The 12609-nt window shown below is 45.4% G+C and overlaps 1 protein-coding gene across 4 annotated transcripts in view; it reads right to left on the reverse strand.

The window, feature by feature from the left end:
- Positions 1–12609, reverse strand: part of pacrg (PARK2 co-regulated) — a 290834-nt gene that overhangs the window by 209220 nt on the left and 69005 nt on the right. For all 4 annotated transcript variants that reach the window (XR_011343449.1, XM_069895183.1, XM_069895184.1 and 1 more), the window contains exon 2: positions 11070–11204. Coding sequence is in view for 3 of the 4 variants with exons in the window: in XM_069895183.1 (XP_069751284.1) it covers positions 11070–11204 (135 nt within the window). In the remaining variant the exon portion in view is untranslated. The remainder of the gene's footprint in view (positions 1–11069; positions 11205–12609) is intronic.

Below are 12609 nucleotides of genomic sequence, written 5' to 3' on the forward strand. Positions count from 1 at the left end.
TATCTCTCTGATGCTGCCTGACCTGTTACACATTTATACTTCAGATTTCCAACACATTTTGATTTGTACTCTGGAAATTACTGAAAAATGTAATGATTTTTCGAAATCTCACTCACTCCAACTTACCCTTTGAAGGTGAGGCTCTAGATAACACCTTTAAGGTTCCAAAAGTTACATATGACACCTAAAAATAACTGGCAGGAAGTTTTAGAGGATTTTAGTGGAGCATGTTATCAATGCCTGCTGCTCAATGATAATTTCTCAAAGAATCTTATTTAAAAAAATTAATTTATTCAAATGTATAAATTCCAAGGATGAGCAGGAATTAATTTTAGTCAGCCTGTACTTGTACTGTTCCACGCTCTATCATTTCAAATTGATGAGAACAATTCATTCAGACACTTAACCAGTCCAAAACAGCCATGATCAATATTACACGATCATGACTTCACACAGACATGATCAATATTACACCAGAGGACAAGAGGGTAGCTGACCGAAAGGCTGGTCCAAGAGATAGGCTTGGAGGAGGAAAGGGACTGTGAGAGGTGGGTAAGTTTAACATGAGAACTGCCTCAAGCCTTCACTGCATGCTACACAAGCTCCTGTTTCTACTCCTACAACAGACTTCACTCATCAAGACCGGTCACACACCTCTCCTACAAACACAGTGTCTGTAGACAATCCTGTTAACCCCTTAATTTCTTGCCGGATACTTCTAATTGTGAATGTTCTCTGACCTCTTTGGCATACTTTGTCTAACCATGCTAATCAGATATAGTTCATGCTATATTTTAAAGATCTCAATCAAGCTTTTTGCAGTTATGTGATTTTCCAGAGCAAAAAAAAATCCTGGAATTATAAGAATGCTTTACCGTGATTGATGGAGCAGTTGGTAAGCTTCTGTGTGCTCTGCGGAGCCTTCAAAGGTTCTGGACAATAGAAAAGATAACTGATGTTCCCAAGTCACCAATATGGATCTGAGGGTGGAATAAGCCAGGACATTGTGATTGAGCTGTGCCAGCTGCAGAAACGCACTGCGGCAAAGAGTCTGGGAAGGAAATCATCCACAAAAGAATTAGCATACCCGCAATGTAATCTCCTCACAAGAGGGTCTGCGCCCAGTAGCATAATCTTGCCTGAGAGTCTGCAATCCAACAGTGTAATGTCCTCACAAGAGGGTCTGCGCCCAGTAGCATAATCTTGCCTGAGAGTCTGCAATCCAACAGTGTAATGTCCTCACAAGAGGGTCTGCGCCCAGTAGCATAATCTTTCCTGAGGGTCTGCATTCCAGCAGTGTAATCTCCTCACAAGAGGGTCTGCGCCCAGTAGCATAATCTTGCCTGAGAGTCTGCATTCCAACAGTGTAATCTCCTCACAAGAGGGTCTGCGCCCAGTAGCATAATCTTCCCTGAGAGTCTGCATTCCAACAGTGTAATCTCCTCACAAGAGGGTCTGCACCCAGTAGCATAATCTTGCCTGAGAGTCTGCATTCCAACAGTGTAATCTCCTCACAAGAGGGTCTGCGCCCAGTAGCATAATCTTGCCTGAGAGTCTGCATTCCAACAGTGTAATCTCCTCACAAGAGGGTCTGCGCCCAGTAGCATAATCTTGCCTGAGAGTCTGCATTCCAGTGTAATCTCCTCACAAGAGGGTCTGCGCCCAGTAGCATAATCTTGCCTGAGAGTCTGCATTCCAACAGTATAATCTCCTCACAAGAGGGTTTGCGCCCAGTAGCATAATCTTGCCTGAGAGTCTGCATTCCAACAGTGTAATCTCCTCACAAGAGGGTCTGCGCCCAGTAGCATAATCTTGCCTGAGAGTCTGCATTCCAACAGTGTAATCTCCTCACAAGAGGGTCTGCGCCCAGTAGCATAATCTTGCCTGAGAGTCTGCATTCCAACAGTGTAATCTCCTCACAAGAGGGTCTGCGCCCAGTAGCATAATCTTGCCTGAGAGTCTGCATTCCAACAGCGTAATCTCCTCAAAAGAGGGTCTGCGCCCAGTAGCATAATCTTCCCTGAGAGTCTGCATTCCAACAGTGTAATCTCCTCACAAGAGGGTCTGCGCCCAGTAGCATAATCTTCCCTGAGAGTCTGCATTCCAACAGTGTAATCTCCTCACAAGAGGGTCTGCGCCCAGTAGCATAATCTTGCCTGAGAGTCTGCATTCCAACAGTGTAATCTCCTCACAAGAGTGTCTGCGCCCAGTAGCATAATCTTGCCTGAGAGTCTGCATTCCAACAGTGTAATCTCCTCACAAGAGGGTCTGCGCCCAGTAGCATAATCTTGCCTGAGAGTCTGCATTCCAACAGTGTAATCTCCTCACAAGAGGGTCTGCGCCCAGTAGCATAATCTTGCCTGAGAGTCTGCATTCCAACAGTATAATCTCCTCACAAGAGGGTTTGCGCCCAGTAGCATAATCTTGCCTGAGAGTCTGCATTCCAACAGTGTAATCTCCTCACAAGAGGGTCTGCGCCCAGTAGCATAATCTTGCCTGAGAGTCTGCATTCCAACAGTGTAATCTCCTCACAAGAGGGTCTGCGCCCAGTAGCATAATCTTCCCTGAGAGTCTGCATTCCAACAGTGTAATCTCCTCACAAGAGGGTCTGCGCCCAGTAGCATAATCTTGCCTGAGAGTCTGCATTCCAACAGTATAATCTCCTCACAAGAGGGTCTGCGCCCAGTAGCATAATCTTCCCTGAGAGTCTGCATCCAACAGTGTAATCTCCTCACAAGAGGGTCTGCGCCCAGTAGCATAATCTTGCCTGAGAGTCTGCATTCCAACAGTATAATCTCCTCACAAGAGGGTTTGCGCCCAGTAGCTTAATCTTGCCTGAGAGTCTGCATTCCAACAGTATAATCTCCTCACAAGAGGGTTTGCGCCCAGTAGCATAATCTTGCCTGAGAGTCTGCATTCCAACAGTATAATCTCCTCACAAGAGGGTCTGCGCCCAGTAGCATAATCTTGCCTGAGAGTCTGCATTCCAACAGTGTAATCTCCTCACAAGAGGGTCTGCGCCCAGTAGCATAATCTTTCCTGAGGGTCTGCATTCCAACAGTGTAATCTCCTCACAAGAGGGTCTGCGCCCAGTAGCATAATCTTGCCTGAGAGTGTGCATTCCAACAGTATAATCTCCTCACAAGAGGGTCTGCGCCCAGTAGCATAATCTTGCCTGAGAGTCTGCATTCCAACAGTATAATCTCCTCACAAGAGGGTCTGCGCCCAGTAGCATAATCTTGCCTGAGAGTGTGCATTCCAACAGTGTAATCTCCTCACAAGAGGGTCTGCACCCAGTAGCATAATCTTTCCTGAGGGTCTGCATTCCAACAGTGTAATCTCCTCACAAGAGGGTCTGCGCCCAGTAGCATAATCTTGCCTGAGAGTCTGCATTCCAACAGTATAATCTCCTCACAAGAGGGTCTGCGCCCAGTAGCATAATCTTGCCTGAGAGTCCGCATTCCAACAGTGTAATCTCCTCACAAGAGGGTCTGCGCCCAGTATCATAATCTTTCCTGAGGGTCTGCATTCCAGCAGTGTAATCTCCTCACAAGAGGGTCTGCGCCCAGTAGCATAATCTTTCCTGAGGGTCTGCATTCCAGCAGTGTAATCTCCTCACAAGAGGGTCTGCGCCCAGTAGCATAATCTTGCCTGAGAGTCTGCATTCCAACAGTGTAATCTCCTCACAAGAGGGTCTGCGCCCAGTAGCATAATCTTTCCTGAGGGTCTGCATTCCAACAGTGTAATCTCCTCACAAGAGGGTCTGCGCCCAGTAGCATAATCTTGCCTGAGAGTCTGCATTCCAACAGTATAATCTCCTCACAAGAGGGTTTGCGCCCAGTAGCATAATCTTGCCTGAGAGTCTGCATTCCAACAGTGTAATCTCCTCACAAGAGGGTCTGCGCCCAGTAGCATAATCTTGCCTGAGAGTCTGCATTCCAACAGTATAATCTCCTCACAAGAGGGTTTGCGCCCAGTAGCATAATCTTGCCTGAGAGTCTGCATTCCAACAGTGTAATCTCCTCACAAGAGGGTCTGCGCCCAGTAGCATAATCTTTCCTGAGGGTCTGCATTCCAACAGTGTAATCTCCTCACAAGAGGGTCTGCGCCCAGTAGCATAATCTTGCCTGAGAGTCTGCATTCCAACAGTATAATCTCCTCACAAGAGGGTTTGCGCCCAGTAGCATAATCTTGCCTGAGAGTCTGCATTCCAACAGTGTAATCTCCTCACAAGAGGGTTTGCGCCCAGTAGCATAATCTTGCCTGAGAGTCTGCATTCCAACAGTGTAATCTCCTCACAAGAGGGTCTGCGCCCAGTAGCATAATCTTTCCTGAGGGTCTGCATTCCAACAGTGTAATCTCCTCACAAGAGGGTCTGCGCCCAGTAGCATAATCTTCCCTGAGGGTCTGCATTCCAGCAGTGTAATCTCCTCACAAGAGGGTCTGCGCCCAGTAGCATAATCTTGCCTGAGAGTCTGCATTCCAACAGTATAATCTCCTCACAAGAGGGTCTGCGCCCAGTAGCATAATCTTGCCTGAGAGTCTGCATTCCAACAGTGTAATCTCCTCACAAGAGGGTCTGCGCCCAGTAGCATAATCTTTCCTGAGGGTCTGCATTCCAACAGTGTAATCTCCTCACAAGAGGGTCTGCGCCCAGTAGCATAATCTTGCCTGAGAGTCTGCATTCCAACAGTATAATCTCCTCACAAGAGGGTCTGCGCCCAGTAGCATAATCTTGCCTGAGAGTCCGCATTCCAACAGTGTAATCTCCTCACAAGAGGGTCTGCGCCCAGTAGCATAATCTTTCCTGAGGGTCTGCATTCCAGCAGTGTAATCTCCTCACAAGAGGGTCTGCGCCCAGTAGCATAATCTTGCCTGAGAGTCTGCATTCCAACAGTGTAATCTCCTCACAAGAGGATCTGCGCCCAGTAGCATAATCTTTCCTGAGGGTCTGCATTCCAACAGTGTAATCTCCTCACAAGAGTGTCTGCGCCCAGTAGCATAATCTTTCCTGAGGGTCTGCATTCCAGCAGTGTAATCTCCTCACAAGAGGGTCTGCGCCCAGTAGCATAATCTTGCCTGAGAGTCTGCATTCCAACAGTGTAATCTCCTCACAAGAGGATCTGCGCCCAGTAGCATAATCTTTCCTGAGGGTCTGCATTCCAACAGTGTAATCTCCTCACAAGAGGGTCTGCGCCCAGTAGCATAATCTTTCCTGAGAGTCTGCATTCCAACAGTGTAATCTCCTCACAAGAGGGTCTGCGCCCAGTAGCATAATCTTTCCTGAGAGTCTGCATTCCAACAGTATAATCTCCTCACAAGAGGGTCTGCGCCCAGTAGCATAATCTTGCCTGAGAGTCCGCATTCCAACAGTGTAATCTCCTCACAAGAGGGTCTGCGCCCAGTAGCATAATCTTTCCTGAGGGTCTGCATTCCAGCAGTGTAATCTCCTCACAAGAGGGTCTGCGCCCAGTAGCATAATCTTTCCTGAGGGTCTGCATTCCAGCAGTGTAATCTCCTCACAAGAGGGTCTGCGCCCAGTAGCATAATCTTGCCTGAGAGTCTGCATTCCAACAGTGTAATCTCCTCACAAGAGGGTCTGCGCCCAGTAGCATAATCTTTCCTGAGGGTCTGCATTCCAACAGTGTAATCTCCTCACAAGAGGGTCTGCGCCCAGTAGCATAATCTTGCCTGAGAGTCTGCATTCCAACAGTATAATCTCCTCACAAGAGGGCTTGCGCCCAGTAGCATAATCTTGCCTGAGAGTCTGCATTCCAACAGTGTAATCTCCTCACAAGAGGGTCTGCGCCCAGTAGCATAATCTTGCCTGAGAGTCTGCATTCCAACAGTGTAATCTCCTCACAAGAGGGTCTGCGCCCAGTAGCATAATCTTTCTTGAGGGTCTGCATTCCAGCAGTGTAATCTCCTCACAAGAGGGTCTGCGCCCAGTAGCATAATCTTTCCTGAGGGTCTGCATTCCAGCAGTGTAATCTCCTCACAAGAGGGTCTGCGCCCAGTAGCATAATCTTGCCTGAGAGTCTGCATTCCAACAGTGTAATCTCCTCACAAGAGGGTCTGCGCCCAGTAGCATAATCTTTCCTGAGGGTCTGCATTCCAACAGTGTAATCTCCTCACAAGAGGGTCTGCGCCCAGTAGCATAATCTTCCCTGAGGGTCTGCATTCCAACAGTGTAATCTCCTCACAAGAGGGTCTGCGCCCAGTAGCATAATCTTTCCTGAGAGTCTGCATTCCAACAGTGTAATCTCCTCACAAGAGGGTCTGCGCCCAGTAGCATAATCTTTCCTGAGGGTCTGCATTCCAACAGTGTAATCTCCTCACAAGAGGGTCTGCGCCCAGTAGCATAATCTTTCCTGAGAGTCTGCATTCCAACAGTGTAATCTCCTCACAAGAGGGTCTGTGCCCAGTAGCATAATCTTTCCTGAGGGTCTGCATTCCAGCAGTGTAATCTCCTCACAAGAGGGTCTGTGCCCAGTAGCATAATCTTGCCTGAGAGTCTGCATTGCAACAGTGTAATCTCCTCACAAGAGGGTCTGCGCCCAGTCGCATAATCTTGCCTGAGAGTCTGCATTCCAACAGCGTAATGTCCTCACAAGAGGGTCTGCGCCCAGTAGCATAATCTTGCCTGAGAGTCTGCATTCCAACAGTGTAATCTCCTCACAAGAGGGTCTGCGCCCAGTAGCATAATCTTGCCTGAGAGTCTGCATTCCAACAGTGTAATCTCCTCACAAGAGGGTCTGCGCCCAGTAGCATAATCTTGCCTGAGAGTCTGCATTCCAACAGTGTAATCTCCTCACAAGAGGGTCTGCGCCCAGTAGCATAATCTTGCCTGAGAGTCTGCATTCCAACAGTGTAATCTCCTCACAAGAGGGTCTGCGCCTAGTAGCATAATCTTGCCTGAGAGTCTGCATTCCAACAGTGTAATCTCCTCACAAGAGGGTCTGCACCCAGTAGTGGTTATGTTGAATGTCTTGAGACCCCTTTGAAAAGATTGTTTGGTTAACGCACATAGCTGACGGATTGTTGTGAAGTAGGTGTTTTTTGTTCTGATAACATCTGCTGAAATTGAGGACAAAGGGGTTGCATTGCATGGGGAGATAAATCTTCAGGATTGACCTTAATAAAGGATATACGAGTTGTAAAATAAAATCTCTTCACAGAGCCACAGTGTAACTCGCCACAAGGGATTGGGTACCTCTAGTCTAATACCCTCACAAGAAGTTTTGCACTACCAAAGTAATCTCTCCAAGATTGTGCGCACACCAGAGATTCTGTGCACCAACACGACAATCCCAGGCAGTAGGATCATCAGAAAATAATCACAGACATGACAGCAGATTCCGCAGTTGTGCCACAAAGTGTGAAACTGTAAGTGTAAATTGGGAAATACAGTATTTTTTGTTTTGTTTCTTAGGAAAATATGATTGTCAGTATTATTGTCAAACATCTGCAGATGCAAAACTTTTTTTTAATCTTAGCCCTTTGTCGCCTCATCATTCATGTGTGTTTTCTCCTGATTCCAGTCACACTTTATTCACATTCCATTCCAGAATGAATGTTCTTTTCAAACGCAACCCCTCAACTAGATTCTCACACGTATGAGAGAAATTCAGCAGGTCACGCAGTGTCTATAGGAAGTAAAAGTTAACTGTGGAAGGGCTCAGGCCTGAAACTGTGGTTATCTTTTACTTCCTATAGATGTTGAGTGACCTGTTGAGTTTTCTAGCACTTTTGTCCGTTGCACAATGAACCCAGTGCCTGCAGATTTTCCTGTTTAATTAAATCCTACGACTGGATTGTCAGTAACCCTATTTAAAGAGCCACATCTCAACCAGCTGAACGAGGAATAAAAAAAGCGGACTTACCTTTTATGGTAAGCTCCTCCGGAGCTGAGGGAGGTGGGGCAAATGGTACAGCAGCGCCGCCCGTCACCGTGAAGTCGAACATACGCGTGAGAAATAGTCATCTTCGTTAATCATAATCCCCCATGCAGCTCTGGGAAATGCAGAGTGGTTCCAGCTGCATGGGGGATTATGAGTATTGAAGACGGCCATTGAACCCACATTAAAACAAAAAGAGGCTCACCCTGCTTGGCTCTGCTGTGCCCTGGTCTGCCTCCCCCCAGCTCAGCTCGGTGAAGGAGCAAGGGGTGGAGGGGGAACAAGAAGAGGACATTTCCTGGTGGCAGGAGGGAGCCCTAACCCCAACACCAAACACTGTGGGTGGTGGCTCCTGGGTCGTGGGCTGACAACATCATTGTGACAACGGCAGTCCAGTCCTAAGCAGCTGCCTTCAGTGGCATTATGGAGCGAGGCAAAGCTTTCTTTACTACTCTAAAAAGGCCTAGAAAGAATGATCAGGTGGCTAGATAAAATTGCACTGTTGGAGGGTCTCAACTGATCAAATGAGTCACCAAGGGCTGAGAAGAGAGGGGCAGTCAATTCTGTGTAGGTACCTGAGATCCTTGCAGGGGGCCAAACTGGGAAGCTTTGAACGGGAGCTGGAAACCATAAGGCACAAGATGACGGCGGAGGCAACATGGCTGTGGAAGCGAGACTGGGTGAATACATGGTCATAGAGCTTGAGAGCAGCAGGGATTACAGATGGGGAGTAGAATGCTTTTCTCCAGCACTGTGCTTTTACTTCAACAAACGTGCCTTTTGTGTTTACTTCAGGAGACCTTTTGTCAGATACTAAGTGCTCAATGGTCAGTGGTCAGAAATTCTATTAAAACATCTCAGTCTAAGTTCCAAGGATGATCTTAAGAATTAAACAATAAAAAAATCTTCAATTTCATTGCACTTTTTTGCCTATTCAAATTGTGTACAACAGGCAACTAAATACTTCAGAAGTGTAATCACTGACGCAATTGTGTGCAGTTTTTGTCACATAACTCCAGGAAAGATATCAATAAGATAGAAAGAGTGCAGATAAGATTTACTAGAGTGTTGCCCTGACTTCAGGAACTGAGTTACAAAGAATCATTAAACAGGTTACGACTTTATTCCCTGGAGAGTAGAAGAACGAGGGGAGATTTGATAGAGGTATTTAAAATTATCAGGTGGATAGACAGACAAAATGTAAATCGGCTTTTTCCACTGAGAGTAGGACATGGGTTAAGAGTGAAAGGGAAAATGTTGAGGGGGAACATCTTCACACAGAGAGTGGTGGGAGTGTGGAACGCGCTTCCAGCTGAAGTGGTGAATGCGGGCTCAATTTTAGCATTTAAGAAGAATTTGGACAGGTGCATGGATGGGAGGGGTATGGAGGGCTATGGACTAAGTGCAGGTGAGTGGGACTAGGCAAAAAAAGATGGTTAAGCACAGACTAGAAGGGGCCTGTTTCTGTGCTGTAATGTTTAATGATTCAATATCAGAAAAATATTTGTGCACAGAGTGATCCAACATCGAACAGCTGTTATGATGCTGTGTGAGGAGTATCTGTTGACCAGCACACCTGTGTATCTTTAAAATACTAGCATGGGATTTTCTTTACATCCAAATGGATTCACAGTTTAACATGTCATCCCAAAGGGCACCTCCAACAACCCCACATTCCCTCAGGACTGGTTTAGCCGAAATTTATGAGCTCATGAGTCAGAATCAAGACCCGAACCCACAGATTTCGGAGTCAGCTGTGAGTGGAAGCCATCGGTGCTCTGTGATTAGTAAGGGATGGCTTAAAGTGGGATGTGAGTAGGAAGGGAAGGTTAAGAATCACTGCCCTAGATCCAATTGTTACTGAAATATCTTGCTTGAGAAAAATTGTTGAGGTTAAAATCAGAAAATTCTTCAAATAATTCTTTTTCTTAGAGAACTGAATTTTTTTTTTCTTACTTCAAACTTTTAAGTGCATTATTAGTGCTATTTTAAAAATGAATTTGTAAGTGTGTGTGATCCTGGTTTTGAGAACTACAGCTTGGGGAATTTGATCAGGTTTTGGAATTCAGATTGTGTGCCACAGGCAACAAAATCCTTTGGAAGTGTAATCACTGATGCAAAATCAGAAACAAGGCAGAATATTTAGTGCACAGAAATTTTCAGATAGTCTCGGATTCGTTTTGGATACTTACAGAAATAGGACAGTACAACTATGTTCTTTACTATTGGAAACCACCCTTCCCCCACCTTTGACGATTACAGTTGAGATAATTACAAATGACATCGTCTGCTTCAAAGATTAATTGAGAAGAGTATAAATGTTGATAACTTGAAAACATTATTCTCATTTGAATTTATCTTTTATTTTGTGAACATATCCTAAAAGGTTGCTTTCATTTACTTTGCATCCAAAAATGTATACTGGATACTTTAAAATTGATTGTTTGTGACTTTGTAAGCATTCCAAGACTGGTTCTTTAAAAGCTTTTTCAGTAATGAAATCGCTAATTTCCTAATCAGTTTAAAAATGTTCCAATGCCATTCCTTGTCATGGCACTTAGATATAAATTGTTGAGGGGAAATAAACTGAATTGGATTAATAAAGGGGTTTTTTGTTATACCATTTTTCTGTAAAAGCTGAATAACAGCATTAGAGACTAGAACGAATCGATTCATTTCTAAACCAATTAACCTTCCACAAGGGAGAAAATGGAGGAGACGTAATGATTTCAGGCTGGAGGTCAGTTTGTGACAGAGACGTGTCTGACACAGATTACATTAGCATTCCTGGGGAAGTGAAGAGTTGTAATATCGGTCTGAGCTGAATTAACATTCCATGCTTGATTACAAATGGCACACGTTGATGACCCAGCTATTTAGCTAATTAAAGGTTGCATTGAAAGATTTGACCCAGTGCACAGGATGGAATTATGACAGCTAACCAAGTCTGAGATATGCTTCTCCATCCTCCCAAAAATAGAGAGCAATAGCCGAGTAAAAAAAGGTTTTGAAAAGGCACCTCCAACCTTGCACAAAACACGTATGGTAATGAATGGAGAGGAACAGGTGTCCTTGTGGGTGGTTTATGGCATTTGTTCTAATATTCAATTAAAATAGTTCAAGATCAAAACTTTTTTCTGGTAGTGCTTGAATAATATGCAAGGTACCAACCTTCCAAGCTATTCGGTTTCCTTTTGTGTCGTGCTCCATGGCTACGGGAAAATCGCCCCTTTCGTAAAACTTTCGGAATGCCGTTGGTTTTGTGCGTCTTTCTTGAAATGCGCCAGCTGCTGGAGGTCCGGCGTGCTAAACAAGGGATGAAGTTGAAGAGTTAGATATCGATTGGGGTTAAACCAAAGGGAGGACGTACATTTGTGGAATCCTTTATACAACTTCGAAATGAATCATGATCAACAAATTTAAGTTTTTAAGTGTGGTCAAAGTCAGAAACTGTAGGATACTTAAAAATATGAACTAATCTGTATCTGCAACTTAAGAATATAAGGAATGGATACAGAAGTCGGCCTTCTGGCCCATTGAGCCTGCTCCGACATTCAATGTGATCATGGCTGATCTAATGATCAGCTCATCTCCACCCACCTGACTTTTCCCCATATCCCCTACTATGTAAAAATCTATCCCGTCTTGTCCTAAATATATTTACTAAGGTAGTTTCCACTGCTTCAATGGGCAGCAAAACCCACAGATTCACCACCTTTGGGAACAGCAGTTCCTCCTCATCTCCACCCTAACTCCACTACCCTGGATCTTGAGCCTATGTCCCCTTGTTCTAGACTTCCCCACCAATATAAACAACTTACCTACCCCTATCTTATCTATGCCTTTCATAATTATATACATTTCTATCAGATCCCCTCTCATTCTTTAAATTCCAGCGAGTACAGCTCCAGACGACTCAATCTCTCCTCATAGGCTAACCCCCTCATCTGTGGAATCAACCTGGTGAACCTCTTCTGCACTGCCTCCAAAGCCAACACATCCTTCCTCAGATAAGGGGTCCAGACTGCATACAGCACTCCAATTGCGGCCTCACCAGTACCCTGTACAGTTTCATCATTATCCCCCTGCTCCTAAATTCAATCTCTCTAGCAAGGAAGACCAATATTCCATTTTCCTGCTGAACCTGCAAACCAACCTTTTGCGATTCATGCACAGGCACTCCCAAGTCCTTCTGCACAGCAGCATACTGCCATCACTTTCCAATTAAATAATAATCTGATCTTCCATTTTTCCTTCAAAAGTGGATAATCTCACATTTACCAACATTGTTCTCCATCTGCCATACCCTTGCCCATTCACTTAATCTATCTATATCTCTCTGCAGATTCTCCGTAGGCTCTGCACAATCTGCTTTTCCACTCAACTTAGTGTCATCAGCAAATTTAGGCACACTAAACTATGTCCCCTCTTGCAGATCATTAACGGGTACAGACCCAGGGAGAGCAGGGAGCGGAGACACAGCACTCTCCCGAAGTGTCCTACCACCCAGTCCAACTGCTGATGGATCCATACAGGCTTTAAGTGGCCTGTTAAAAGAGCAGACTGTGTTTTATTTAAAATCCTGCGACCACAGGATCTGGGCCCAAGATGGCAGTGCCTGTGTTCGGCAGTGGCCTGGGGGTTTCAGAATCTTGGGGATCAGTGGACTGGCGCAGGGCACCAATACCAGGGAGAATATCCCCTGTTGAAA

The sequence above is a fragment of the Narcine bancroftii genome, chromosome 8 (assembly GCF_036971445.1).
Source record: "Narcine bancroftii isolate sNarBan1 chromosome 8, sNarBan1.hap1, whole genome shotgun sequence".
Taxonomy (NCBI): domain Eukaryota; kingdom Metazoa; phylum Chordata; class Chondrichthyes; order Torpediniformes; family Narcinidae; genus Narcine; species Narcine bancroftii.